This window comes from Gopherus flavomarginatus, chromosome 23 (assembly GCF_025201925.1).
Source record: "Gopherus flavomarginatus isolate rGopFla2 chromosome 23, rGopFla2.mat.asm, whole genome shotgun sequence".
NCBI classification, from domain to species: Eukaryota; Metazoa; Chordata; order Testudines; family Testudinidae; genus Gopherus; species Gopherus flavomarginatus.
The window spans coordinates 17,051,561-17,076,863 of record NC_066639.1 but is presented as its reverse complement, the minus strand read 5'-3'; the positions used below and the strand labels follow the sequence as shown (position 1 = coordinate 17,076,863).

At 69.9% G+C, this 25,303-nt stretch overlaps 1 protein-coding gene and 1 long non-coding RNA gene across 18 annotated transcripts; one reads left to right on the top strand and one right to left on the bottom strand.

Moving 5' to 3' along the window:
- The first annotated feature begins 3,873 nt into the window (after positions 1-3,873).
- Positions 3,874-23,423, top strand: PLD2 (phospholipase D2). 7 transcript variants are annotated; one of them, XM_050933557.1, is made up of 25 exons: positions 3,874-4,151; positions 6,498-6,629; positions 6,893-7,023; positions 7,965-8,107; positions 8,549-8,648; positions 10,403-10,468; positions 10,893-10,951; positions 11,540-11,632; positions 11,708-11,860; positions 12,144-12,293; positions 12,425-12,508; positions 12,932-13,010; positions 13,081-13,191; positions 14,005-14,172; positions 14,276-14,399; positions 15,459-15,577; positions 15,692-15,805; positions 18,720-18,824; positions 18,907-18,995; positions 19,447-19,560; positions 19,696-19,745; positions 20,528-20,662; positions 21,685-21,838; positions 21,956-22,073; positions 23,167-23,423. In XM_050933557.1, the coding sequence occupies exons 2-25, from the start codon at positions 6,524-6,526 to the stop codon at positions 23,389-23,391; spliced, it is 2,790 nt and encodes a 929-aa protein (XP_050789514.1). In that variant the 5' UTR covers positions 3,874-4,151; positions 6,498-6,523; the 3' UTR covers positions 23,392-23,423. The 7 variants fall into 7 exon arrangements, with proteins under 7 accessions (XP_050789514.1, XP_050789515.1, XP_050789511.1 ...); XM_050933554.1 differs by having other exon boundaries at positions 4,091-4,151; positions 6,515-6,629; XM_050933558.1 differs by lacking the exon at positions 6,498-6,629 and having other exon boundaries at positions 3,876-4,151; positions 23,167-23,422.
- On the bottom strand, positions 23,322-25,183 carry LOC127039714 (uncharacterized). 11 transcript variants are annotated; one of them, XR_007771308.1, is made up of 6 exons: positions 24,988-25,183; positions 24,694-24,791; positions 24,495-24,595; positions 24,297-24,397; positions 23,901-24,098; positions 23,322-23,410 (listed from the first exon to the last, which is right to left on the bottom strand). It is a non-coding gene; the product is annotated as an uncharacterized LOC127039714 (long non-coding RNA). The 11 variants fall into 11 exon arrangements; XR_007771313.1 differs by lacking the exons at positions 23,322-23,410; positions 24,694-24,791 and adding exons at positions 23,462-23,508; positions 23,607-23,704; XR_007771314.1 differs by lacking the exon at positions 24,495-24,595.
- Positions 25,184-25,303: the final 120 nt, after the last annotated feature.

Here is a 25,303-nt window from a genome sequence, read left to right as displayed (position 1 = left end):
CAGGACGCCTGGGTTCTCTCCCTGGCTCTGGGAGGGGAGTGGGGGCTGGTGGGTCAGAGTGGGGGGGCTGAGAGCCAGGACTCCTGGGTTCTCTCCTCGGCTCTGGGAGGGGAGTGGGGGCTGGTGGGTTAGAGCAGGGGGGCTGGGAGCCAGGACTCCTGGGTTCTCTCCCTGGCTCTGGGAGGGGAGTGGGGGCTGGTGGGTCAGAGCAGGGGGGGCTGGGAGCCAGGACTCCTGGGTTCTCTCCCTGGCTCTGGGAGGGGAGTGGGGGCTGGTGGGTCAGAGCAGGGGGGGCCGGGAGCCAGGACTCCTGGGTTCCTGTGGGGCAGGCCGTTCCCCATTTCCAGCCCCTGGGCTGGGGGGCGGGAGGGGCTCCCCTGCTGGTTCCCCGGCAGCGCTGAGCTGAGCAAATGGGCGGGGGGGGGGGGGGATTTGCCCACTGGCCCCACCCTGGCCCTGCCGGGTGTAAGGCAGGAAGCTGCTGCCCGGCGCCGGCGTCGCCCTTATCACCCCCCCGGGCCGGGCCGGGGGCTTTTCCCAGCCGGCAGCGCCGGATCTCGGCCCCAGACACCAGACCCCACTGACTCTCAACCCTCCTTTATGGAAATGCTGGTGAAATCCCCCCCCACTCACTGCGACACCCCCAGCAGGAGCCCCCCCCAGCCACCCCCCCTCGAGTCCAGCCCCATATCGCCCCCCCAGGCCAGCGCCCTCTGCAGGGCTGGCGGGTGGCTGCAGGGTCCTCAGCGGGGGTGGAGGAATCCCGCTTGCCCGCTCGGGTGGTGTCTGGGCCAGTTGGTGCTGGGGGTCCCAGCCCCCATCTGTCAGTGGAGGCGATGGCGCGGGGGCTGGCGGGCGCCGTGGGGCAGCCCCTCATCAAGCAGTGGAGGCGATGCCGTGGGGGCTGGCGGGCGCCGTGGGGCAGGCCCCCCGTCAGCTGGTGGAAGCGATGCTGGGGGCGCCTGGCGGGCACCGTGGGGTGGACCCCTGTCAGGGTGGAAGCAGTGCCGCAGGAGGTTGGCAGGCACCATGGGGCGGCCCCCTCATCGCGGTGGAGGCAATGCCGCTAGGGCTGGCGGGCGCCTTGGGGCGGCCCCCTCGTCAGGCAGTGGAGACGATGCCACGGGGGGCTGATGGGTGCCATGGGGCAGCCCCTCGTCAGCCAGTGGAGACGATGCCGCGGGGGGCCTGGCAGGTGCCGTGAGGCAGCCCCTCGTCAGCCAATGGAAACGATGCCGCAGGGCACTGGTGGGTGCCGTGGGGCAGCCCCCCGTCAGCTGGTGGAGTCGATTCTGCAGGGGGCTGTCGGGTGCCGTGGGGCAGCCCCTTGTCAGCCGGTGGAGACGATGCCACAGGGGGCTGGTGGGTGCCATGGGGTGGCCCCCTGTCAGCCGGTGGAGGCGATGCCGCAGGGGGCTGGCAGGTGCTGTGGGGCAGCCCCCCATCAGCCGGTGGAGACGATGCTGCAGGGCGCTGGTGGGTGCCGTGGGGCAGCCCCCTGTCAGCCGGAGGAGTCGATGCCGTGGGGCGTTGGCGGGTGCCGTGGGGCAGCCCCCCGTCAGCCGGAGGAGTCGATGCCGTGGGGCAGCCCCCTGTCAGCCGGGGGAGTCGATGGCCATGGTGGCGGAGTCCAGCTGGTGGCGGAAGGAGACTCGCGCCTTCCCGCTGAAGAAGGCCCCGTCCGGCTCACTGCTGGTGGAGGGCGTGGAGCGGGCGCAGGACATTAGGGCCCCCTCTGTGGGGCGGGCGGGGGCATCTGGGGGGCAGAGAAGGGGGAGGGAGGGAGCTGAGAACAGGATCCCGGGGGGGCTCGGAGTGGGGCCCCAATGGGAAAGGGGGCGCAGGAGGGGGGGAATCGGGAGGATCTGGGGGATGGCAGATCTGGTGGGGGGAATGGGGCCGATCTGGGGGGCAGGGAGGGGGATATGGGGGTAGGAGGGATGTGGGGGTGGGGAGGGAGGAGGATGGGGGGCAGGGCAGATCTGGTGGGGGGAATGGGGCTGATCTGGGGGGCAGGGAGGGGGATATGGGGGTAGGAGGGATGTGGGGGTGGGCAGGGAGGAGGATGGGGGGACAAGGCAGATCTGGTGGGGGGGCATGGGGCAGATCTGGCGGGCAGGGAGGGGGATATGGGGGTAGGAGGGATGTGGGGTGGGCAGGGAGGAGGATGGGGGCAGGGCAGATCTGGTGGGGGGTATGGGGCCGATCTGGGGGGCAGGGAGGGGGATATGGGGGTAGGAGGGATGTGGGGGTGGGCAGGGAGGAGGATGGGGGGACAAGGCAGATCTGGTGGGGGGGAATGGGGCAGATCTGGCGGGCAGGGAGGGGGATATGGGGGTAGGAGGGATGTGGGGGTGGGCAGGGAGGAGGATGGGGGGCAGGGCAGATCTGGTGGGGGGAATGGGGCTGATCTGGGGGGCAGGGAGGGGGATGGGGGCAGGGCAGATCTGGTGGGGGGAATGGGGCTGATCTGGGGGGCAGGGAGGGGGATGGGGGCAGGGCAGATCTGGTGGGGGGCGCCCATGGAGAGGAATGGGGGGTAGATCTCGGGGGGCAGGAAGGACGTAGGGGTGGACAGGGAGGGGGATATGGGGGTAGGAGGGATGTGGGGGTGGGCAGGGCAGATCTGGTGGGGGGAATGGGGCCGATCTGGGGGGCAGGGAGGGGGATAGGGGGCAGGGCAGATCTGGTGGGGGGCGCCCATGGAGAGGAATGGGGGGTAGATCTCGGGGGGCAGGAAGGACGTAGGGGTGGACAGGGAGGGGAAGGGGGGCAGGGAGGAGGCTGTGGGGGGTGCTCTCACCTGGGGGGCTGGGGGCCCCTTTCCTGCGGTGTTTCCGGCGCCCGGCCCAGGAGAAGCAGCGCAGGAGCCTCGCCCCCATCCTGCTGGGGGTCTGTGGGGCAGAGCAGGGGGTCAGGCAGGGCCCAGATGGGGGGTGCAGGGACTCTGCCCCCATGTCACTGGGGTGGGAGCTGACCCACCCCCGGCTGCCATGGCCCAGTACCAACGAGGCTGGGAGCCCAGAGCATCCCCCAATCAGTGGGGCACAGACCCCCATGGCCCACCCCTCTTGTGCCGCTGCACCCCCGGTTCTCCCCCCTCCTGGGCTCTTTCCCTAGGCCCCCCTGCTGCACCCCTCTTCCCTGGGGGTCCCCCTACACCTCGTGCTGTGCCCCCAACCCTGTCCTCCCCCCCCCCCCCAACGACCTGGCCATCCCCCCAGCCACTCCTTACCTGGAGGTCTCTGGCTGGGAGGGGCCCCTGCTGCCCCCCCCTGCTCTCGGCTCTGGGGCTGCCCCAGCGCGAGGTGTCCCCCCTCGCTGCAGCTGGCTCTGGGGTGTGTCTGCCGGAGCGGCCTGGGACTGGCTGGGGCCCGCCCGCCCTTGGCAAATACTGCCCCCCCCCGCCAGGGGCTGAGCTAACGGGCTGCGGGTAGGGATGGGGGGTCCGAGCTGGGGCGGCTGGGAGCCAGGACTCCTGGGTTCTCTCCCCGGCTCTGGGAGGGGAGTGGGGGCTGGTGGGTCACAGCAGGGGGGGCTGGGAGCCAGGACTCCTGGGTTCTCTCCCCGGCTCTGGGAGGGGAGTGGGGGCTGGTGGGTCAGAGCAGGGGGGGCTGGGAGCCAGGACTCCTGGGTTCTCTCCCCAGCTCTGGGAGGGGAGTGGGGGCTGGTGGGTCAGAGCATGGGGGTGGGAGCCAGGACTCCTGGGTTCTCTCCCTGGCTCTGGGAGAGGAGTGGGGGCTGATGGGTCAGAGCAGGGGGGCTGGGAGCCAGGACTCCTGGGTTCTCTCCCCAGCTCTGGGACTAGGCTGTGGGGGGGCTGCGGGTCAGGAGTGAGGGGCACTGGTGGGGGCCGTGGGGTGCCCAGGACAGCGCAGGAGGGTTTGTTATTGTAGGGTCTCCGCGGAGCCCCATCCCAGGGGGTCCCACCACTGCCCCAGCTCCCCCCGATAGGGACCCCCCCAGGCCGCGGGCCGCCCCCTCCCGTCTGTGGGGCAGGGTGTCTCCCTGGCAGCCGGAGGAGGCCGGCCTGGGCTGTCCCGGGACCCGCTCCAAGCTCCCCCCACAACTTCCCCTTCCCGGCCCAGCGCCGCCGGGACCCACCCAGCCGCGCACCCCCAGGCCGTGGGGCCGGGCGGGGACACCCCTGGGTAAGTGTCGGGGTATCCCGCGGGGGGGAGATCCTAGACCCCCTCCTCTTGCCACCCCCCGGGAAGCCCCTCGCCCTGTGGGTCGCTGTTGCTGCAGGTCCCTCCCCTGGGGGGGGAGACCTGGTCCCCGCCCCATAACAAGGGGAGGGTCCCGTTCACCCCTCCCCGTTACCCGGAGCAACCTCAGGCCCCTGCTCCTCGCCGACGACGGGACCCTCCCCAGAAGCAGCCGTGTGGGGGGGGCTATGGGGACAGAGCCGCTCTCTGCCCCCCCATCAACCCCCCCCCGCCAGTCTCGGTCCCCCACGTGACTCGGAACTGACTCAAAATCTCTGTTTGCTAATTACAACCGCAGGCTGGGCTGGGGGGCTGCGGTCGGGAGTGAGGGGCACCCCAGACCTGGGGGTAGGGGGACAGGGGCTGCGACTCAGGAGTGAGGGGCACCGGCAGGGCTGTGGGGCAGGATTGAGCAGCACCAGGGGGCTGGCAAGGGCTGTGGGTTGAGGCTGGCAGGACTGGGGGCCACAGGTGGGGCAGGAGGATTGTGGGGCGGGGTGGACTGGGGGGTCTGGCGTGGCTGTGGGGCAGGATTGAGCAGCACCAGGGGGTTGGCAAGGGCTGTGGGTTGAGGCTGGTGGGACTGGGGGCCACAGGTGGGGCGGGAGGATTGTGGGGCGGGGTGGACTGGGGGGTCTGGTGGGGCAGGATGATGGGTGGGGGGCCTGTGGGGTCAGAGGAAAGGGATCTGGAAGCGCAGTGGGGTTGGGTGGGGATCTCGCCCCCCGGCCCTGGCCTAGCTGGGGGGTGAGGGAGGGCTGCAGTCAAAGGCCGTGTCCCCCCCCCCAGCACAGGCCCCTCCCTCGAGCCCTCCCCATCCCCCTAGCGACTGACTGGGCCGCAGGCCAAAGCCCGCTGTTACATAAACAGCCGGGGGGGGGCGGCTCCCCCCGATTAACCCCACAATGGCCCCCACGTCACCGATGGATCAACCTGGGTCATCCCCCACTTCCCCTGGGGGGGGCATTATCCGGGGGGGGAGCCGGGCCTGACACCCCCCACCAGGAATTTGTCCCAGGAAACCCAGCCCCCACCCTTGGCACTCTGCGCTGCCATCCCGGATGCCTGGGTTCCCTCTCCCCTCCTCCCTGGGCCCCTAGGAGTGAGTGCCCGGTGCTGCCGTCCCGGACACCTGGGTCCCATCCCCCCAGCAATGCCCTGCTGGAGACCTGGCTGCATTCCCCATCCTTACCTCTCGGACTCCTGGGTCCCCCCATCAGCTGCATGAGGAAATCGCTCACCCCAGGGATTTCCCACTGCCAGGGGGCTGCTGGGTTACAGCAGGGGGGCTGGGAGCCCAGACTCCTGGGTTCTCTCCCCGGCTCTGGGAGGGCAGTGGGGGCTGGTGCATTACAGCAGGGGGGCTGGGAGCCCGGACTCCTGGGTTCTCTCCCTGGCTCTGGGAGGGGAGTGGGGGCTGGTGGGTCAGAGCAGAGGGGGCTGGGAGCCAGGACTCCTGGGTTCTCTCCCCGGCTCTGGGAGGGGAGTGGGGGCTGGTGGGTCAGAGCAGGGGGGCTGGGAGCCAGGACTCCTGGGTTCTCTCCCCGACTCTGGGAGGGCAGTGGGGGCTGGTGCGTTACAGCAGGGGGGCTGGGAGCCCGGACTCCTGGGTTCTCTCCCCAGTTCTGGGAGGGGAGTGGGGGCTGGTGGGTTAGAGCAGGGGGGGCTGGGAGCCAGGACTCCTGGGTTCTCTCCCCTGCTCTGGGAGGGGAGTGGGGGCTGGGAGCCAGGACTCCTGGGTTCTCTCCCCGGCTCTGGGAGGGGAGTGGGGGCTGGTGGGTCACAGCAGGGGGGGCTGGGAGCCAGGACTCCTGGGTTCTCTCCCTGGCTCTGGGAGGGGAGTGGGGGCTGGTGGGTTAGAGCAGGGGGGGCTGGGAGCCAGGACTCCTGGGTTCTCTCCCTGGCTCTTCGAGGGGAGTGGGGACTGGTGGTTAAAGCAGGGGGGGCTGGGAGCCAGGACTCCTGGGTTCTCTCCCTGGCTCTGCGAGGGGAGTGGGGGCTTGTGCGTAGACCGGGGGGCTGGGAGCCAGGACTCCTGGGTTCTCTCCCCGGCACTGGGAGGGGAGTGGGGGCTGGTGGGTCACAGCAGGGGGGCTGGGAGCCAGGACTCCTGGGTTCTCTCCCCGGCACTGGGAGGGGAGTGAGGGCTGGTGGGTCACAGCAGGGGGTCTGGAAGCCAGGACTCCTGGGTTCTCTCCCCGGCACTGGGAGGGGACTGGGGGCTGGTGGGTCACAGCAGGGGGGGCCGGGAGCCAGGACTCCTGGGTTCTCCCCCCCTCCCCATCTCAGCTCCTCTCCGGGCACAGGCCGGCACCATGCAGACCCTGGCTGGCCCCTTCACAGGGGGCACCTCGCTGGACGCCTCGGACCTGCAGGTGGACGGCGACGAAGTGGAGGGGCTGCGGGAGGGCGAGGAGGCAGGTGAGTGGGGAGGCACCAGGAGGTGGGGGGGGCTCCCTGGCACGGCATGGAGGGGGGGCAGCCCAAACCTCACAGCCAAGGGCTGAGTGTTGGGACCCTCCCCAGGAACCCAGGCGTCCTGGTGCCCAGCCCGCCCGAGCTGGGGTTCGGAGTGTCCGTTTCCGGCACTCAGCAGGAGGCTTTCCCGCCTCCATGCATGTGGGGGAGGGAGATGGGGGGGCGTCTGTGTGTCTGCCCCCCTGACCCATCCGTCCGTCCCGCAGGGGGCCCACACCACCCCTTCCTGGTGGTCTATGACCTGAAGCCATTCAAATCGCAGGGGCCGGTGTTTGCCAAGGGGGTGCCCGTCACCGCCCGGGTGGAGGGCACCGAGCGGTACACCACAGGGTCCAAGGTGAGTAGGGCAGGGGGCCCGGACGCCTGGGCTCTCTGTTCAGCTCTAGGAGGGGAGTGGGGGCTGGTGGGTCAGAGCGGGGGCGCTGGGAGCCAGGACTCCTGGGTTCTCTCCCCGGCTCTGGGAGGGGAGTGGGGGCTGGTGGGTCAGAGCGGGGGCGCTGGGAGCCAGGACTCCTGGGTTCTCTCCCCGGCTCTGGGAGGGGAGTGGGGGCTGGTGGGTCAGAGCAGGGGGGCTGGGAGCCAGGACTCCTGGGTTCTCTCCCCGGCTCTGGGAGGGGAGTGGGGGCTGGTGGGTCAGAGCAGGGGGGCTGGGAGCCAGGACTCCTGGGTTCTCTCCCCAGCTCTGGGAGGGCCGTGGGTCAGAGCAGGGGTTGGCAGGTGCACTCCGGGGGTCTCTCCCCGGCTCTGGGAGGGCAGTGGGGGCTGTGGGTCAGAGCGGGGCCTGGTAGCCTGCCCTCCGGGGGTCTCTCCCCGGCTCTAGAAGGGCAGTGGGGACCGTGGGTCAGAGCAGGGGCTGGCAGCCTGCACTCCTGGGTTCTCTCCCCGGCTCTAGGAGGGCCGTGGGTCAGAGCAGGGGCTGGCAGCCTGCACTCCTGGGTTCTCTCCCCGGCTCTAGGAGGGCCGTGGGTCAGAGCAGGGGCTGGCAGCCTGCACTCCGGGGGTCTCTCCCCGGCTCTGGGAGGGCAGTGGGGGCTGTGGGTCAGAGCGGGGGCTGGCAGCCTGCACTCTGGGGGTCTCTCCCCGGCTCTGGGAGGGCCGTGGGTCAGAGCGGGGGCTGGCAGCCTGCACTCCGGGGGTCTCTCCCCGGCTCTAGGAGGGACTGGTGGTCAGAGCAGGGGGGCTGGCAGGCTGCACTCCGGGGGTCTCTCCCCGGCTCTAGGAGGGCCGTGGGTCAGAGCAGGGGCTGGCAGCCTGCACTCCGGGGGTCTCTCCCCACAGATCCGGCCCAGCACGCTGTACTCCCTGCGGCTGACCCACGGGGATTTCACCTGGACCATGAAGAAGAAATTCCGGCATTTCCAGGAGCTGCACCGCGACCTGATGAGACACAAGATCTTCATGAGCGTCCTGCCCCTGTCCAGGTCTGACCCCCCCCTGCAGTGGGGCCTGTGCCCCAGGCCTCCCCCCAGCCCCGGTCCCTGCTTCCCCTGAGCCGCGGTCTCCAGGCCTGGCCCCAGACTGCTCTGCAAAGCAAGCAGCTGCCCAAAGCCATCCCAGAATAACCCTGCTGGGGCAGGGCCTGGCTGGCTCGGGTGTGGGGCAGGGACTGGGGCAGGGGCCTGGCTGGCTCGGGTGGGGGGCAGGGAGTGGGGCAGGGACTGGCTGGCTCAGGTGGGGGGCAAGGAGTGGGGCAGGGACTGGCTGGCTCGGGTGGGGGGCAGGGAGTGGGGCAGGGCCTGGCTGGCTCGGGTGAGGGGCAGGGAATGGGGCAGGGCCTGGCTGGCTCGGGTGGGGGGCAGGGAGTGGGGCAGGGGCCTGTCCCCACTAAGTCTCACCCCATCTCTGACTCCACCTCCCCCCAGGTTTGCTGTCCATGGGTCGCGCACAGAGGCCACCTCTCTGGAGATGCCTGCCCTGCCCCATGGGGGTGATGGCACTTCCAGACGCCCCTCCAGCAAACAGGTAGGGGGTGGGGGGGTTGCAGGGCTAGGAGGGGCTGTGGGCAGCGTGGGGGGCCCCGTGTGGATTCCGGGGGGCCGAGAGGAGCCCGGGAGGTGGGCCGGACAGCAAGACATCCCTGGTTTCTAACACGGCTGGAAATCCACGAGCCGCCGCCCGGTGCGAAATCACAGACGTTTGGCATGTGGGGTTTTCTCGCCGGCCGGTGGCCGCGGCCCGGGCCCCCCGGCGCTGGCCAGGAGTCAAGGCTCTGGCTTCACGCCCTCATTTCCCCAGAGACGCCATCCGGCTTGGCCTCCTCCGGAGTCCGAAATTACTGCCGGGGGCGGCCTCGTTGTCTGTTAGCCGAGGTTCCCGAGAGACTGAGTCACGGTTTGGGGTCTCTCCCCAGCTCTGGGGGCTTGTGGGTTACAGCTGGGGGCGGGGGGGCTGGAAGCCAGGACTCCTGGGTTCTCTCCCCGGCTCTGAGAGGGCAATGGGGGCTGGTGGGTTAGAGCAGGGGGGCTGGGAGCCAGGACTCCTGAGTTCTCTCCCAGGCTCTGAGAGGGCAGTGGGGGCTGGTGGGTCAGAGCAGGGGGGCTGGGAGCCAGGACTCCTGGGTTCTCTCCCCGGCTCTGAGAGGGCAGTGGGGGCTGGTGGGTCAGAGCAGGGGGGCTGGGAGCCAGGACTCCTGGGTTCTCTCCCCGGCTCTGGGAGGGGTGTGGGGGCTGGTGGGTTAGAGCAGTGGGGGCTGGGAGCCAGGACTCCTGGGTTCTCTCCCCAGCTCTGGGAGGGGAGTGGGGGCGGGTGGTTAGAGCAGGGGGGCTGGGAGCCAGGACTCCTGGGTTCTCTCCCCGGGCTGGGAGGGCAGTGGGGGCTGGTGGTTAGAGCAGGGGGGGTGGGAGCCAGGACTCCTGGGTTCTCTCCCCGGGCTGGGAGGGCAGTGGGGGCTGGTGGTTAGAGCAGGGGGGGGTGGGAGCCAGGACTCCTGGGTTCTCTCCCCGGGCTGGGAGGGCAGTGGGGGCTGGTGGGTTACAGCAGGGGGGCTGGGAGCCAGGACTCCTGGGTTCTCTCCCCGGGCTGGGAGGGCAGTGGGGGCTGGTGGGTTAGAGCAGGGGGGGTGGGAGCCAGGACTCCTGGGTTCTCTCCCCGGGCTGGGAGGGCAGTGGGGGCTGGTGGTTAGAGCAGGGGGGGGTGGGAGCCAGGACTCCTGGGTTCTCTCCCCGGGCTGGGAGGGCAGTGGGGGCTGGTGGTTAGAGCAGGGGGGGTGGGAGCCAGGACTCCTGGGTTCTCTCCCCGGGCTGGTGGGTCAGAGCAGGGGGGCTGGGAGCCACGACTCGGGGGTTCCATTCTCTGCCCCACTCGGGTGGAAAGTCGAATTCACGTCAAGTGAAAGCATTTTCATTACTCAAATGCACCTGCCCTAGACCCGCTGGCCTGGTAAGACCCGGGCTCTCGGCCCGTCCGGCGTTCAGGAGGGAGCCACGGACCAAGGGAAGCAGGGTCTGGTGCTAGAGAACTCAACTGTGTCCGGTCCCCGCGTCCTGGCAGCTTTTAGAGCTAGTAGATCTCGGCCTGGTTCCGTCCAACCCAGGGGGGTTTATCCCCTGTGCCGGTGAGGGGAGCAGACATTTAGGGCAGAGGGAGCCCCTTGGAGAGACGGGGAGATAGGGAGCCGTTGAAGGCAGCACAGGACGTGTGGGGCAGCTGGGGGGGGGGCCCAGGCCAAACTCCCTCTCTCAGTGGGGGGCTCTCACGCCTTCCCTTGCTCCCCACAGAAGTACCTCGAGAGCTACCTGAACTCCCTGCTGGCAATGTCCTTCTACCGCAACTACAACGCCATGGTAACGTATCGGCCCCCACGGCCCCCCCTTCAACTTCCTGGACTCCTGGGTTCTCTCCCCGGCTCTGGGAGGGGAGTGGGGGCTGGTGGGTTAGAGCAGGGGGGGCTGGGAGCCAGGAGTCCTGGGTTCTCTCCCCGGCTCTGGGAGGGGAGTGGGGGCTGGTGGGTTAGAGCAGGGGGGGCTGGGAGCCAGGACTCCTGGGTTCTCTCCCCGGCTCTGGGAGGGGAGTGGGGGCTGGTGGGTTAGAGCAGGGGGGCTGCGAGCCAGGACTCCTGGGTTCTCTCCCTGGCTCTGGGAGGGGAGTGGGGGCTGGTGGGTTAGAGCACGGGGGGCTGGGAGCCAGGACTCCTGGGTTCCATTCCCTGCCCTGCCTCTGTGCCTCAGTTTCCCCACGCCTGCCGCTCTGAGCAGCTCTCCCCTGCAGGTGGAGTTCCTGGATGTCAGCCAGCTCTCCTTCATCCCCGACCTGGGACCCAAGGGCCTGTGAGTCCAGTTCACTTTCTCTGCCTGGGTTCTCCCCCTGGCTCTGGGAGGGGAGTGGGGGCTGGTGGGTCAGAGCAGGGGGGCTGGGAGCCAGGACTCCTGGGTTCTCTCCCCGGCTCTGGGAGGGGAGTGGGGGCTGGTGGGTCAGAGCAGGGGGGCTGGGAGCCAGGACTCCTGGGCTCTCCCTCTGGCTCTGGGAGGGGAGAGGGGGCTGGTGGGTTAGAGCGGGGGGGCTGGGAGCCAGGACTCCTGGGTTCTCTCCCCGGCTCTGGGAGGGGAGTAGGGGCTGGTGGGTCAGAGCAGCGGGGCTGGGAGCCAGGACTCCTGGGTTCTCTCCCCGGCTCTGGGAGGGGAGTGGGGGCTGGTGGGTCAGAGCAGGGGGGGCTGGGAGCCAGGACTCCTGGGTTCTCTCCCCGGCTCTGGGAGGGGAGTAGGGGCTGGTGGGTCAGAGCAGGGGGGCTGGGAGCCAGGACTCCTGGGTTCTCTCCCCGGCTCTGGGAGGGGAGTAGGGGCTGGTGGGTCAGAGCAGGGGGGGCTGGGAGCCAGGACTCCTGGGTTCTCTCCTCACTGACCTGGCTCCTGCTGCAGGGAGGGCATGATCCTGAAACGCTCCGGCGGGCACCGAATCCAGGGGCTCAACTGCTGTGGGCACCACCAGATCTGCTACCGCTGGTCGAAGAGGTGAGCTGGGGGGGCCAGGGCGGGGCCGGGGTCTATGTGGCCCCCTCGCCCCTCACTGGCCCCGTCTCCCCCCAGGTGGCTGGTGGTGAAGGATTCCTTCCTGCTGTACCTCAAGCCGGAGTCGGGGGTCGTCTCCTTCGTGCTGCTCTTCGACCCGGGATTCAGCGTCATGGTGGGGAAGAAATCCACCGACAGCAAGTACGGGGTCCGCATCGAGAACAGTGCCAGGTCCGGACGCCAGGGTCCCACCCCGCCAAGGGGGGGTGACAGTGGGGTCTGGGAGCCAGGACTCCTGGGTTCTCTCCCTGGCTCTGGGAGGGGAGTGGGGCTGGTGGGTTAGAGCAGGGGGGGCTGGGAGCCAGGACTCCTGGGTTCTCTCCCGGGCTGTGGGAGAGGAGTGGGGGCTGGGGGGTCAGAGCAAGGGGGCTGGGAGCCAGGACTCCTGGGTTCTCTCCCTGGCTGTGGGAGAGGAGTGGGGGCTGGTTTGTGATTCCCCCCCCCCCCCCAGCAGGACGCTGATACTGAAGTGCAGCAGCTACCGGCAGGCACGCTGGTGGGGGCAGGAGATCATGGACCTGGCCGCGGAGCAGGGGAAGGATTTCCTGCGGCTGCATCGCCACCAGGCCTTCGCGCCCGTCCGTGAGGGCACCCCCGCCCGCTGGTGAGGGGGGGCCAGGGACACTTGGGAGTGAGATGGGGCAGGTCTCCGCGCTGGGGAATCGGGGTAATGGGGGCGGATGGGGGGGTCACCAGCCCCCCGAGGTTCCAGTCTCTCTCCCGCCCCCCTGGCAGGTTCGTGAACGGCGCCGGGTACTTTGCGGCTGTGGCTGATGCACTGATGCAAGCGAAGGAGGAAATTTATATCGCTGACTGGTGGTGAGTGCCCCCCTGCTGCCCCCCCCCGGGCCCTGGCCTGCCCCCCTGCAGCCCCCCTGGCCCTGGCCTGCCCCTCTGTTGCCCCCCCAGGCCCTGGCCTGCCCCCTGCTGCCCCCTGGACCTCACACACACCCTCTGCCCCCCCCAGGTCCTGACTCTGTGCTGTTCACCCTCCCCGCTCTACAGCTCTGCCCCCAACCTTGGCCCTGCCTCCCCGTCTGGGGCCCAGCCCCACGCCCCTCCTGGGAGTGCGCTGGATCCCACTGATCTGCCGCTCGGAGATCTTGGACGCCGCAGCCCCACAGCTTGGGGGTCGTGCCAGGCAGGGTGGGACCTCGAGGGGTCCAGCCCCCCACGCTAAGCCTGGCAGAGGGGTTGCCGGGGGCAAAACCCACCCCAATCCAGGCCCCTCTGTGCCCGCAGGCTGAGCCCTGAGATGCACCTGAAGCGCCCGGCGCAGACGGACGACTGGCGCCTGGATATTCTCCTAAAGCACAAGGCGGTGAGTGCCCCGGGGCGCGGGGGTCCCCACAGCCCCCCCGGCCCCTCTAATGCCCTGCCTGCCCCCCCAGGAGGAGGGCGTGCGGGTCTGCGTACTGCTCTTCAAGGAGGTGGAGCTGGCCCTGGGCATCAACAGCGGCTACAGCAAGCGGGCCCTCATGCTGCTGCACCCCAACGTCAAGGTAGGGGACCCAGGCATCCGGGATGCAGAACAGGGGGCCTGGAAGTGGGACCCAGGCATCTGGGACGACAGCGCAGGGCGCTCGCCCCTGAGAACGGGACCCAGGCGTCCGGGACAGCGGCTCAGGGCGCTCGCCCCTGAGAATGGGACACAGGCGTCCAGAACAGCGGCTCAGGGTGCTCGCCCCCAACAGGCCCTGGGGAGGGGAAAGGGGACCCAGGTGTCCGGGAGGGCGTCGCAGGGAGGGGAGACGGGACCCCGGGGTCCGGGAGGGCGGCGCAGGGAGGGGAGACGGGACCCAGGCGTCCGGGAGGGCGGCGCAGGGAGGGGAGACGGGACCCGGGCGTCCGGGAGGGCGGCGCAGGGAGGGGAGACGGGACCCCGGCGTCCGGGAGGGCGGCGCAGGGAGGGGAGACGGGACCCGGGTGTCCGGGAGGGCGGCGCAGGGAGGGGAGACGGGACCCCGGCGTCCGGGAGGGCGGCGCAGGGAGGGGAGACGGGACCCGGGAGGGCGGCGCAGGGAGGGGAGATGGGACCCGGGCGTCCGTGACGGCGGCACAGGGAGGGGAGACGGGACCCCGGCGTCCGGGAGGGCGGCGCAGGGAGGGGAGACGGGACCCGGGAGGGCGGCGCAGGGAGGGGAGACGGGACCCGGGCGTCCGTGACAGCGGCACAGGGAGGGGAGACGGGACCCGGGCGTCTGTGACGGTGGCACAGGGAGGGGAGACGGGACCCCGGCATCCGGGAGGGCGGCGCAGGGAGGGGAGACTGACCCGGGTGAAGGGTCTCTAAGCCGTGTCGCCCCCCGGCCCAGGTGATGCGCCACCCCGACCACGTCTCCTCCGTCGTGTTCCTGTGGGCTCACCACGAGAAGCTGGTGGTGGTGGACCAGAGCGTGGCCTTTCTCGGGGGGCTGGACCTGGCCTATGGGCGCTGGGATGACCACCACTACCGGCTCACCGACCTGCCCCCTCACACCAAGGTCAGAGCCCCCTCCTGCCCTGGGGAGCCGCCTGCCCCAGGCCTCCCCCCTTCTCTCCCTGGGCAGTGACCCCACTCCCTACGCTGGGCGCTGTCTCCCTCAGAGCGGGGCCCTCCTTGGGGAAGAGCCGCCCGTCGACCTGGCTGCCAACCAGCAACTCTGGCTGGGCAAAGACTACAGCAACCTCATCACCAAGGACTGGGTGCAGCTCGACCGGCCCTTCGAAGGTGATCGGGGGGTCCCTCCGGCATTTGGCTGGGGTGGGGAGCTGGGCTGGGCAGTGTGCGTGGCAGCCAGTGCGTGCCGCGGGCTGACTATGGACTACCTCCCTTTAACTCTGCCCCTGGCGTGTGTATGAGAGCGTTACATCCCCTTAACTGTGCCCATGAGAGCATTACACCCCCTTAACGGTGCCCATGAAAGCATTACATACCCTTAACAGTGCCTGTTAGAGCATTACATCCCTTTCACTGTGCCCCTGAGAGCATTACATCTCCTTAACGGTGCCCCTGAGAGGGTTACACCTTCTTAACAGTGCCCATGAAAGCATTACACCCCCTTAACTGTGCCCCTGAGAGCATTACACACCCTTAACAGCGTCACTGTACCCCTGAAAGCGTTACACCTCCTTAACGGTGCCTGTTAGAGCGTTACATCTCCTTCACTGTGCCTCTGAGAGCATTACACCCCAGTAACTGAGCCCTTGGGAGCTTGACATCACCTTAACTGTGCCCCTGACAGTGTTACATCCCCTTAACTGTTCCTGTGAAAGTGTTACATCCCCTTAACTGTGCCCCTGAAAGCATTACACCCCCTTAACTGTGCCCGTTAGAGTGTTACACCTCCTTAATGGTGCCCATGAAAGCATTACATCCCCTTAACTATGCCCCTGAGAGCATTACAGCCTCTTAACTGTGCCCCTGAGTGTTACACCTCCGTAACTGGGCCCATTAGTGTGTTACATCTCCTTAACAGTACCTGTGAGAGCATTACACCCCAGTAAGTGAGCCCTTGAGAGCTTGACATAACCTTAACAGTGCTCCTGAGAGCGTTACATCCCCTTAACTGTTCCTGTGAAAGTGTTACATCTCCTTAACTGTGCCCTTCCATGGAGGGAGCCCTAGTGGACCTCCCCCCTCCCCTTCACAACACAGCACCCTCTTCCCTCAGTGGGTGGGGTCCGACCCCCGACTCCGCCCTGTAGCCAAGGTGACCCAAGGCTGGGGACTGTTGGACACGGGTTCCAGCCCCTGCCCGGCTGCTGACCGGCTCCCGCCGGGGGTCAGATTTCATCGACAGGACCCGGATGCCCCGGATGCCCTGGCGGGACGTGGGGGTGGCCGTGCACGGCAGAGCTGCCCGCGACGTCGCCCGTCACTTCATCCAGCGCTGGAATTTCACCAAGGTCCGGGGCCCGACTTGGGGGGCAGGGGGGGTCCCAGCGGGGCGGGCCCGTGTCCCGGGGAGGGGGGGTGGTACCTGCGGTCGCTCCCACCGCCCACCTCCCCTCCCGTTGCAGATGGTGAAGAACAAGTACCGGGGCCCGGAGTACCCCTGCCTGCTCCCCAAGTCGCTCAGAGCTGCCCAGCGCCTGCCCGGCACCCTCGCCGGTGCCCAGTGTGCCGACGTGCAGGTCAGCGGGAGCCCTGGGGGGCGAGGGCTGGGGGGCACCGAAGGGGCACAGGTCACCCGATGGGCCCAGGGAAGAGGGGGGGAATCACCCGATGGGCCCAGGGAATGGGGGGCTGGGGAAGGGAATCACCGTATGGGCCCAGGGAATGGGGGCTGAAATCACACTATGGGCCCAGGGAATGGGGGAGGAATCACCCTATGGGCCCAGGGAAGGGCAGGGGGGGAATCACCCGATGGGCCCAGGGAATGGGGGGCTGGGGAAGGGAATCACCGTATGGGCCCAGGGAATGGGGAGGGAATCACCCGATGGGCCCAGGGAATGGGGGGGGGAATCACCCTATGGGCCCAGGGAATGGGAGGGGAATCACCCTATGGGCCCAGGGAATGGGGGGGGAATCACCCTATGGGCCCAGGGAAGGGGGGAAGGAATCACCCGATGGGCCCAGGGAAGGGGGGGAGGAATCACCCGATGGGCCCAGGGAATGGGGGGGGGGAATCACCCTATGGGCCCAGGGAATGGGGGGGGAATCACCCTATGGGCCCAGGGAATGGGGGGGGAATCACCCTATGGGCCCAGGGAATGGGGGGGGAATCACCCTATGGGCCCAGGGAAGGGGGGGAGGAATCACCCGATGGGCCCAGGGAATGGGGGGGAGAATCACCCGATGGGCCCAGGGAATGGGGGGGGGAATCACCCGATGGGCCCAGGGAATGGGGGGGGGAAATCACCCGATGGGCCCAGGGAATGGGGGGGGGAATCACCCGATGGGCCCAGGGAATGGGGGGGGGAATCACCCGATGGGCCCAGGGAATGGGGGGCTGGGGAAGGGAATCACCGTATGGGCCCAGGGAAGGGGGGGAGAATCACCCTATGGGCCCAGGGAAGGGGGGGGGAATCACCCGATGGGCCCAGGGAATGGGGAGGGAATCACCCTATGGGCCCAGGGAAGGGCAGGGGGGGGAATCACCCGATGGGCCCAGGGAATGGGGGGCTGGGGAAGGGAATCACCGTATGGGCCCAGGGAATGGGGGGGGGATCACCCGATGGGCCCAGGGAATGGGGGGCTGGGGAAGGGAATCACCGTATGGGCCCAGGGAATGGGGGGGGGATCACCGTATGGGCCCAGGGAATGGGGGGGGGATCACCCGATGGGCCCAGGGAATGGGGGGGGAATCACCCGATGGGCCCAGGGAATGCGGGGGGAATCACCCGATGGGCCCAGGGAATGGGGGGGGAATCACCCTATGGGCCCAGGGAATGGAGGGGAATCACCCGATGGGCCCAGGGAATGGGGGGGGGAATCACCCGATGGGCCCAGGGAATGGGGGGGGGAATCACCCTATGGGCCCAGGGAATGGGAGGGGAATCACCCTATGGGCCCAGGGAAGGGGGGAAGGAATCACCCGATGGGCCCAGGGAAGGGGGGGAGGAATCACCCGATGGGCCCAGGGAATGGGGGGGGGGAATCACCCTATGGGCCCAGGGAATGGGGGGGGAATCACCCTATGGGCCCAGGGAATGGGGGGGGGAATCACCCTATGGGCCCAGGGAATGGGGGGGGAATCACCCTATGGGCCCAGGGAAGGGGGGGAGGAATCACCCGATGGGCCCAGGGAATGGGGGGGAGAATCACCCGATGGGCCCAGGGAATGGGGGGGGGGAAATCACCCGATGGGCCCAGGGAATGGGGGGGGGGAATCACCCGATGGGCCCAGGGAATGGGGGGGGGAATCACCCGATGGGCCCAGGGAATGGGGGGCTGGGGAAGGGAATCACCGTATGGGCCCAGGGAAGGGGGGGAGAATCACCCTATGGGCCCAGGGAAGGGGGGGGGAATCACCCGATGGGCCCAGGGAATGGGGAGGGAATCACCCTATGGGCCCAGGGAAGGGCAGGGGGGGGAATCACCCGATGGGCCCAGGGAATGGGGGGCTGGGGAAGGGAATCACCGTATGGGCCCAGGGAATGGGGGGGGGATCACCGTATGGGCCCAGGGAATGGGAGGGGGATCACCCGATGGGCCCAGGGAATGGGGGGGGAATCACCCGATGGGCCCAGGGAATGCGGGGGGAATCACCCTATGGGCCCAGGGAATGGGGGGGGGAATCACCCGATGGGCCCAGGGAATGGAGGGGAATCACCCGATGGGCCCAGGGAATGGGGGGGGGAATCACCCGATGGGCCCAGGGAATGGGGGGGGAATCACCCTATGGGCCCAGGGAATGCGGGGGGAATCACCCTATGGGCCCAGGGAAGGGGGGGAGGAATCACCCGATGGGCCCAGGGAATGGGGGGGGAATCACCCGATGGGCCCAGGGAATGGGGGGGGGAATCACCCTATGGGCCCAGGGAATGGGGGGGGAATCACCCGATGGGCCCAGGGAAGGGGGGGAGGAATCACCCGATGGGCCCAGGGAATGGGGGGGGAATCACCCGATGGGCCCAGGGAATGGGGGGGGGAATCACCCGATGGGCCCAGGGAATGGGGGGGAATCACCCGATGGGCCCAGGGAATGGGGGGCTGGGGAAGGGAATCACCGTATGGGCCCAGGGAATGGGGGGGGAATCACCCGATGGGCCCAGGGAATGGGGGGGGGATCACCCGATGGGCCCAGGGAATGGGGGGGGGAATCACCCGATGGGCCCAGGGAATGGGGGGGGGAATCACCCGATGGGCCCAGGGAATGGGGGGGGGAATCACCGTATGGGCCCAGGGAATGGGGGGGGAATCACCCTATGGGCCCAGGGAATGGGGGAGAATCACCCGATGGGCCCAGGGAATGGGGGGGTGGGGAAGGGAATCACTGTATGGGCCTAGAGGGTCACTCTCTGGGCCCAGGGCATTAGGGATCTCGGGGTGGGGGACATGCAATTGTAGGGTCCCCCCCTCAGCCTGCCCCCCGCCGCCCCCCAGGTGCTGCGCTCGGTGGATCGCTGGTCGGCCGGGACCCACGAGTGCTCCATCTACAACGCCTACCTAAGCGTGATCGAGAGCAGCCGGCACTACGTCTACATCGAGGTGGGGCTGGGCCGGGGGCGGGGGGGGGCGCTGGGGCTGGGGGGGGTGCTCTGCCCGGCTCTCACCCCCCATCTCCCCCCAGAACCAGTTCTTCATCAGCTGCGCGGACGGGCGGGCGGTGCTCAACATGGTGGGGGACGCCATCGTCGGCCGCATCCTGCGCGCCCACAGGTCACCCCGATGCCGGGGGGGATGGGACCCTGGCGTCTGTCACGCGCTGGGGGGGGGAAATCTGGCATCTGTCACACGCTGGGGGGGGGATCCCGGTGTCTGTCACGCCCTGGGGGGGGGGAAATCCGGCATCTGTCACACCCTGGGGGGGGGATCCCGGTGTCTCTCACGCCCGGGGGGGGATCCCGGTGTCTGTCACGCTCTGGCGGGGGTCCCGGTGTCTGTCACGCCCTGGGGTGGGGGAGGGGGCAGGGTCTCATTGTGGTGGGCTGCGAGGGGGGGTCGCTCAGGACCAGGATGGGGGAACCCCAGGACTGGCCCTGGGGAGGGGGACACACCTCATGTTTCGCGGGGCGGGGGCAGGACTAACTCTGGGACCCCAGCCCCCGTGGGGGAGGGGCTGTCCCTGTGGGTGTGGGGGGGTTAACGTCTCCCTGTCCCCCCCCCCCAGAGAGAAGACGCGGTTCAGGGTCTTTGTGCTGCTGCCCCTGCTGCCCGGCTTTGAGGGGGACATCGCCGAGGGGGGGGGGAACTCTATCCAGGCCATCCTGCACTTCACCTACCGGTACGGGGGGGAGCCACCGGGGGTGGGGGAAGGGGGGCCCAGAACTAGTGTAATGGGGGAGGGGGCCCAGGACAGGGTGAACTGGGGGGGGCAGAGAGGTCCCACTCATTGGCTGCTTCTTTCTTTGTCCCCCAGGACGCTCTGCCGGGGCGACTCCTCCATCCTGTGCCGCCTGCAAGCCGCCAGTGAGTGTCGGGGGGGGCGCACGGGAGGGCTCCACTCTGACCCCCCACTGCCCTCCCCGAGCTGGAGAGAGAACACAGGAGTCCTGGCTCCCAGCCCCCCTGCTCTAACCACCAGCCCCCACTCCCCTCCCAGAGCTGGGGAGAGAACCCAGGAGTCCTGGCTCCCAGCCCCCCTGCTCTGACCCGCCAGCCCCCACTCCCCTCCCAGAGTCAGGGAGAGAACCCAGGAGTCCTGGCTCCCAGCCCCCCTGCTCTGACCCACCAGCCCCACTCCCCTCCCAGAGCCAGGGAGAGAACCCAGGAGTCCTGGCTCCCAGCCCCCCTGCTCTAACCACCAGCCCCCACTCCCCTCCCAGAGCTGGGGAGAGAACCCAGGAGTCCTGGCTCCCAGCCCCCCTGCTCTGACCCACCAGCCCCCACTCCCCTCCCAGAGCCGGGGAGAGAACCCAGGAGTCCTGGCTCCCAGCCCCCCTGCTCTGATCCGCCAGCCCCCACTCCCCTCCCAGAGCCGGGGAGAGAACCCAGGAGTCCTGGCTCCCAGCCCCCCTGCTCTGATCCGCCAGCCCCCACTCCCCTCCCAGAGCCGGGGAGAGAACCCAGGAGTCCTGGCTCCCAGCCCCCCACTCCCCTCCCAGCACCAGGGAGAGAACCCCGGAGTGAGGGCTATGTCGGAGGTCAGTATCCTGGCCAGGGAAGGACCCCAGCCCCCCATGAGCTGAGGACCCCCAGCCCTGGCACCCAGGGGGGCTGAGTAACCCCCGTTCTCCCCCCCCCCCCCACAGTCGGGGATGAGTGGAAGAACTACATCTCCATCTGCGGGCTGCGCACCCACGGGGATCTGGGCGGCTCCCTGCTCACCGAGCTGATCTACATCCACAGCAAGCTGCTGATCGCCGACGACCGCCGGGTGCTTATCGGTGAGTGAGAGCCGGCGCAAACCCAGGAGTCCTGGCCCCCCACCTCCCTCTGCCACTAACCTGGGAAAGGCCACTCGCCTACCAGAGCCGGCGCGAACCCAGGAGTCCTGGCCCCCCACCTCCCTCCACCGCTAACCCGGGAAAGGCCACTCGCCTACCAGAGCTGGGGAGAGAACCCAGGAGTCCTGGCCCCCCACCTCCCTCCACCGCTAACCCACGAAAGGCCACTCGCCTACCAGAGCCGGCGCGAACCCAGGAGTCCTGGCCCCCCACCTCCCTCTGCCACTAACCTGGGAAAGGCCACTCGCCTACCAGAGCCGGCGCGAACCCAGGAGTCCTGGCCCCCCACCTCCCTCCACCGCTAACCCACGAAAGGCCACTCGCCTACCAGAGCCGGCGCGAACCCAGGAGTCCTGGCTCCCCACCTCCCTCCACCGCTAACTCAGGAAAGGCCACTCACCTGCCAGAGCTTGGGAGAGAACCCAGGAGTCCTGGCTCCCAGCCCCCCCTGCTCTAACCCACCAGCCCCCACTGCCCTCCCAGAGCCGGGGAGAGAACCCAGGAGTCCTGGCTCCCAGCCCCCCTGCTCTGACCCACCAGCCCCCACTCCCCTCCCAGAGCCGGGGAGAGAACCCAGGAGTTCTGGCTCCCAGCTGAGTCAAGATTGAGGGGCACTGGCAGAGCTTGGGGGAGCCCAGGGCTGGCAGGGGCTGCGGGTCGGGAGTGAGGGGCACCGGCAGGGCTGGGCTGGCAGGGGCTGTGGGTCGGGAGTGAGGGGCACTGGCAGAGCTGGGGGGAGCCCAGGGTTGGCAGGGGCTGCGGGTCAGGAGTGAGGGGCACCGGCAGAGCTGGGGGGAGCCCAGGGTTGGCAGGGGCTGTGAGTCAGGAGTGAGGGGCACTGGCAGGGCTGAGCTGGCAGGGGCTGTGGGTCGGGAGTGAGGGGCACCCGCAGAGCTGGCAGGGGCTGTGGGTCGGGAGTGAGGGGCACCGGCAGAGCTCTGCCCCGTCCCTTGCCCCCCCAGGCTCTGCCAACATCAACGACCGCAGCCTGCTGGGCAGGCGGGACAGCGAGCTGGCCATGCTGGTGGAGGACACGGAGCTGGTCCCGTCGGTCATGGATGGGCAGCCGTACCAGGCGGGGAAATTCGCACTCAGCCTGCGCCTCGACTGTTTCAGGTGTGCATGCGAGTCCCCCCCCCTCGCCCTGCAGACTCGGGGTGCAATCCCACGCCCCCCGCTGGGCCGTTACCTGGGCACCGGCTCCTCATCCCAGCGCTGGGCCCTTCTCCGCAGGTTGCTTCTGGGGGGATCAGGTGCCTCCGGCCTCGACGTCCAGGATCCTGTCAGCGACGATTTCTTCCATGGGGTCTGGAAAGCCACCGCCCTGGCCAACGCCAACATCTACGATCAGGTGTGTGCGGAGCCTGGGGGCAGGGCTGGGCTGGCAGGGGCTGCGGGTTGGGAGTGAGGGGCACCGGCAGAGCTGGGGGGGGCAAGGCTGGGCTGGGCAGGCAGGGGCTGCGGGTTGGGAGTGAGGGGCACCGGCAGGGCTGGGGGGGGCAGGGCTGGGCAGGCAGGGGCTGCGGGTCGGGAGTGAGGGGCACCGGCAGGGCTGGGGGGGGCAGGGCTGGGCTAGCAGGGGCTGCGGGTTGGGAGTGAGGGGCACCGGCAGGGCTGGGTGGGGCAGGGCTGGGCTGGCAGGGGCTGCGCGTCAGGAGTGAGGGGCACCGGCAGGGCTGGGGGGGGCAGGGCTGGGCTAGCAGGGGCTGCAGGTCGGGAGTGAGGGGCACCGGCAGGGCTGGGCAGGCAGGGGCTGCGGGTTGGGAGTGAGGGGCACCGGCAGGGCTGGGGGGGGCAGGGCTGGGCTGGCAGGGGCTGCGGGTCGGAAGTGAGGGGCACCAGCAGAGCTGGGGGGGGCAGGGCTCGGCTAGCAGGGGCTGCGCGTCAGGAGTGAGGGGCACCAGCAGGACTGGGGGAGCCCTGGGCTGGGCTGGTAGGGGCTGCGGGTCGGGAGTGAGGGGCACCAGCAGAGCTGGGGGGCCCAGGGCTGGGCTGGCAGGGGCTGCGGGTCAGGAGTGAGGGGCACCAGCAGGACTGGGGGAGCCCTGGGCTGGGCTGGTAGGGGCTGCGGGTCGGGAGTGAGGGGCACCAGCAGAGCTGGGGGGCCCAGGGCTGGGCTGGCAGGGGCTGCGGGTCAGGAGTGAGGGGCACCAGCAGGACTGGGGGAGCCCTGGGCTGGGCTGGTAGGGGCTGCGGGTCGGGAGTGAGGGGCACCAGCAGAGCTGGGGGGCCCAGGGCTGGGCTGGCAGGGGCTGCGGGTCAGGAGTGAGGGGCACCAGCAGAGCTGGGGGGCCCAGGGCTGGGCTGGCAGGGGCTGCGGGTCAGGAGTGAGGGGCACCAGCAGAGCTGGTGGGGCCCAGAGCTGGGCTAGCAGGGGCTGCGCGTCAGGAGTGAGGGGCATGGATTGCAGCCCCGCCTGGCTCTGACCCACGCCCCCCCCCCAGGTGTTCCGCTGCCTCCCCAGCAACGCGGTGCGGTCGCTCCGGGCCCTGCGGGAGTACGCCGGGGTGCAGAACCTGGCCGGCGTCAGCCCGGACCTGGCCCGCCAACACCTGGCCCAGGTGCGGGGCCACCTGGTGCAGTTCCCCCTGCGGTTCCTGGCCGAGGAGTCCCTCCTGCCCCCCCTCAACAGCAAGGAGGGCATGATCCCCGTGGAGGTGTGGACCTAGACGCTCGTGGGGCTGGGACCTCTCCCTGCCTGGGGCGTGCCCGCTCCATCCTCCCTGCTCTGGGCACCCCCCGGCAGTGACCAGAGACCCCCTCCGGCCCGCGAGGGGGGCTGGGACCTCTCCCTGCCCGGGGCGTGCCCGCTCCATCTCCCCTGCTCTGGGCACCCCCCGGCAGTGACCAGAGACCCCCTCCGGCCTGCGAGGGGGGCTGGGACCTCTCCCTGCCCGGGGCGTGCCCGCTCCATCCCCCCTGCTCTGGGCACCCCCCGGCGGTGACCAGAGACCCCCTCCGGCCTGCGAGGGGGGCTGGGACCTCTCCCTGCCTGGGGCGTGCCTGCTCCATCCCCCCTGCTCTGGGCACCCCCCGGCGGTGACCAGAGACCCCCTCCGGCCTGCGAGGGGGGCTGGGACCTCTCCCTGCCCGGGGCGTGCCCACTCCATCCCCCCTGCTCTGGGCACCCCCCGGCAGTGACCAGAGACCCCCTCCGGCCTGCGAGGGGGGCTGGGACCTCTCCCTGCCCGGGGCGTGCCCGCTTCATCTCCCCCCCGCTCTGGGCACCCCCCGGCGGTGACCAGAGACCCCCTCCGGCCTGCGAGGGGGGCTGGGACCTCTCCCTGCCTGGGGCGTGCCCGCTTCATCCCCCCTGCTCTGGGCACCCCCCGGCGGTGACCAGAGACCCCCTCCGGCCTGCGAGGGGGGCTGGGACCTCTCCCCGCCTGGGGCGTGCCCGCTTCATCTCCCCCGCTCTGGGCACCCCCCGGCGGTGACCAGAGACCCCCTCCGGCCTGCGAGGGGGGCTGGGACCTCTCCCTGCCCGGGGCGTGCCCGCTTCATCTCCCCCCCGCTCTGGGCACCCCCCGGCGGTGACCAGAGACCCCCTCCGGTCTGCGAGGGGGGCTGGGACCTCTCCCTGCCTGGGGCGTGCCCGCTTCATCTCCCCCCCCGCTCTGGGCACCCCCCGGCAGTGACCAGAGACCCCCTCCGGCCTGCGAGGGGGGCTGGGACCTCTCCCTGCCTGGGGCGTGCCTGCTCCATCCCCCTGCTCTGGGCACCCCCCAGCGGTGACCAGAGACCCCCTCCGGCCTGCGAGGGGGGCTGGGACCTCTCCCTGCCTGGGGCGTGCCCGCTTCATCTCCCCCCCGGCTCTGAGCACCCCCCGGCGGTGACCAGAGACCCCCTCCGGCCTGCGAGGGGGGCTGGGACCTCTCCCTGCCCGGGGCGTGCCCGCTTCATCTCCCCTGCTCTGGGCACCCCCCGGCAGTGACCAGAGACCCCCTGCGGCCTGCGAGGGGGGCTGGGACCTCTCCCTGCCTGGGGCGTGCCCGCTCCATCCCCCCTGCTCTGGGCACCCCCCGGCAGTGACCAGAGACCCCCTCCGGCCTGCGAGGGGGGCTGGGACCTCTCCCTGCCTGGGGCGTGCCCGCTCCATCCCCCCTGCTCTGGGCACCCCCCGGCGGTGACCAGAGACCCCCTCCGGCCGGCGAGGGGGGCTGGGACCTCTCCCTGCCTGGGGCGTGCCTGCTCCATCCACCCTGCTCTGGGCACCCCCCGGCGGTGACCAGAGACCCCCTCCGGCTTGCGAGGGGGTCTGGGACCAATTCTCTGCCCGCCCAGGGTGCTGCTCAGCCCCTTTACCGCTCAGCCCCTTCCCTGACCCCAAGGGCAGACCCCTGGCGGACGGCCTGCCCCCGCCGCCCTGCACTTCCCCCCCATCACTACATTCCAGAGGCCGACTTCCCACCGGGGGGGCATCGCACCCCCTCCCTGCTGCTACTAACTGCTGAGTGTCACCCCAGTCCTGCCCACTGGGCACCCCCCGGCCAGCGGGAGCCCTCGGGGCCCAGACCCACACAACACTACCGCTGCCCGCTGGGATGCCAGAGGTGGGCACGGGAGGGACTCACACTCGCC

What these genes read in the sequence shown, in the direction of transcription:
- PLD2 (XM_050933552.1), top strand. Translation starts at nt 6,676, where the DNA reads ATGGAGGGGGGGCAGCCCAAACCTCACAGCCAAGGGCTGAGTGTTGGG. An exon ending in GGTACACCACAGGGTCCAAG is followed by an intron (nt 7,024 to 7,964) that starts GTGAGTAGGGCA and finishes CTCTCCCCACAG; the next exon opens with ATCCGGCCCAGCACGCTGTA. An exon ending in ATCCTGCACTTCACCTACCG is followed by an intron (nt 19,561 to 19,695) that starts GTACGGGGGGGA and finishes TTTGTCCCCCAG; the next exon opens with GACGCTCTGCCGGGGCGACT.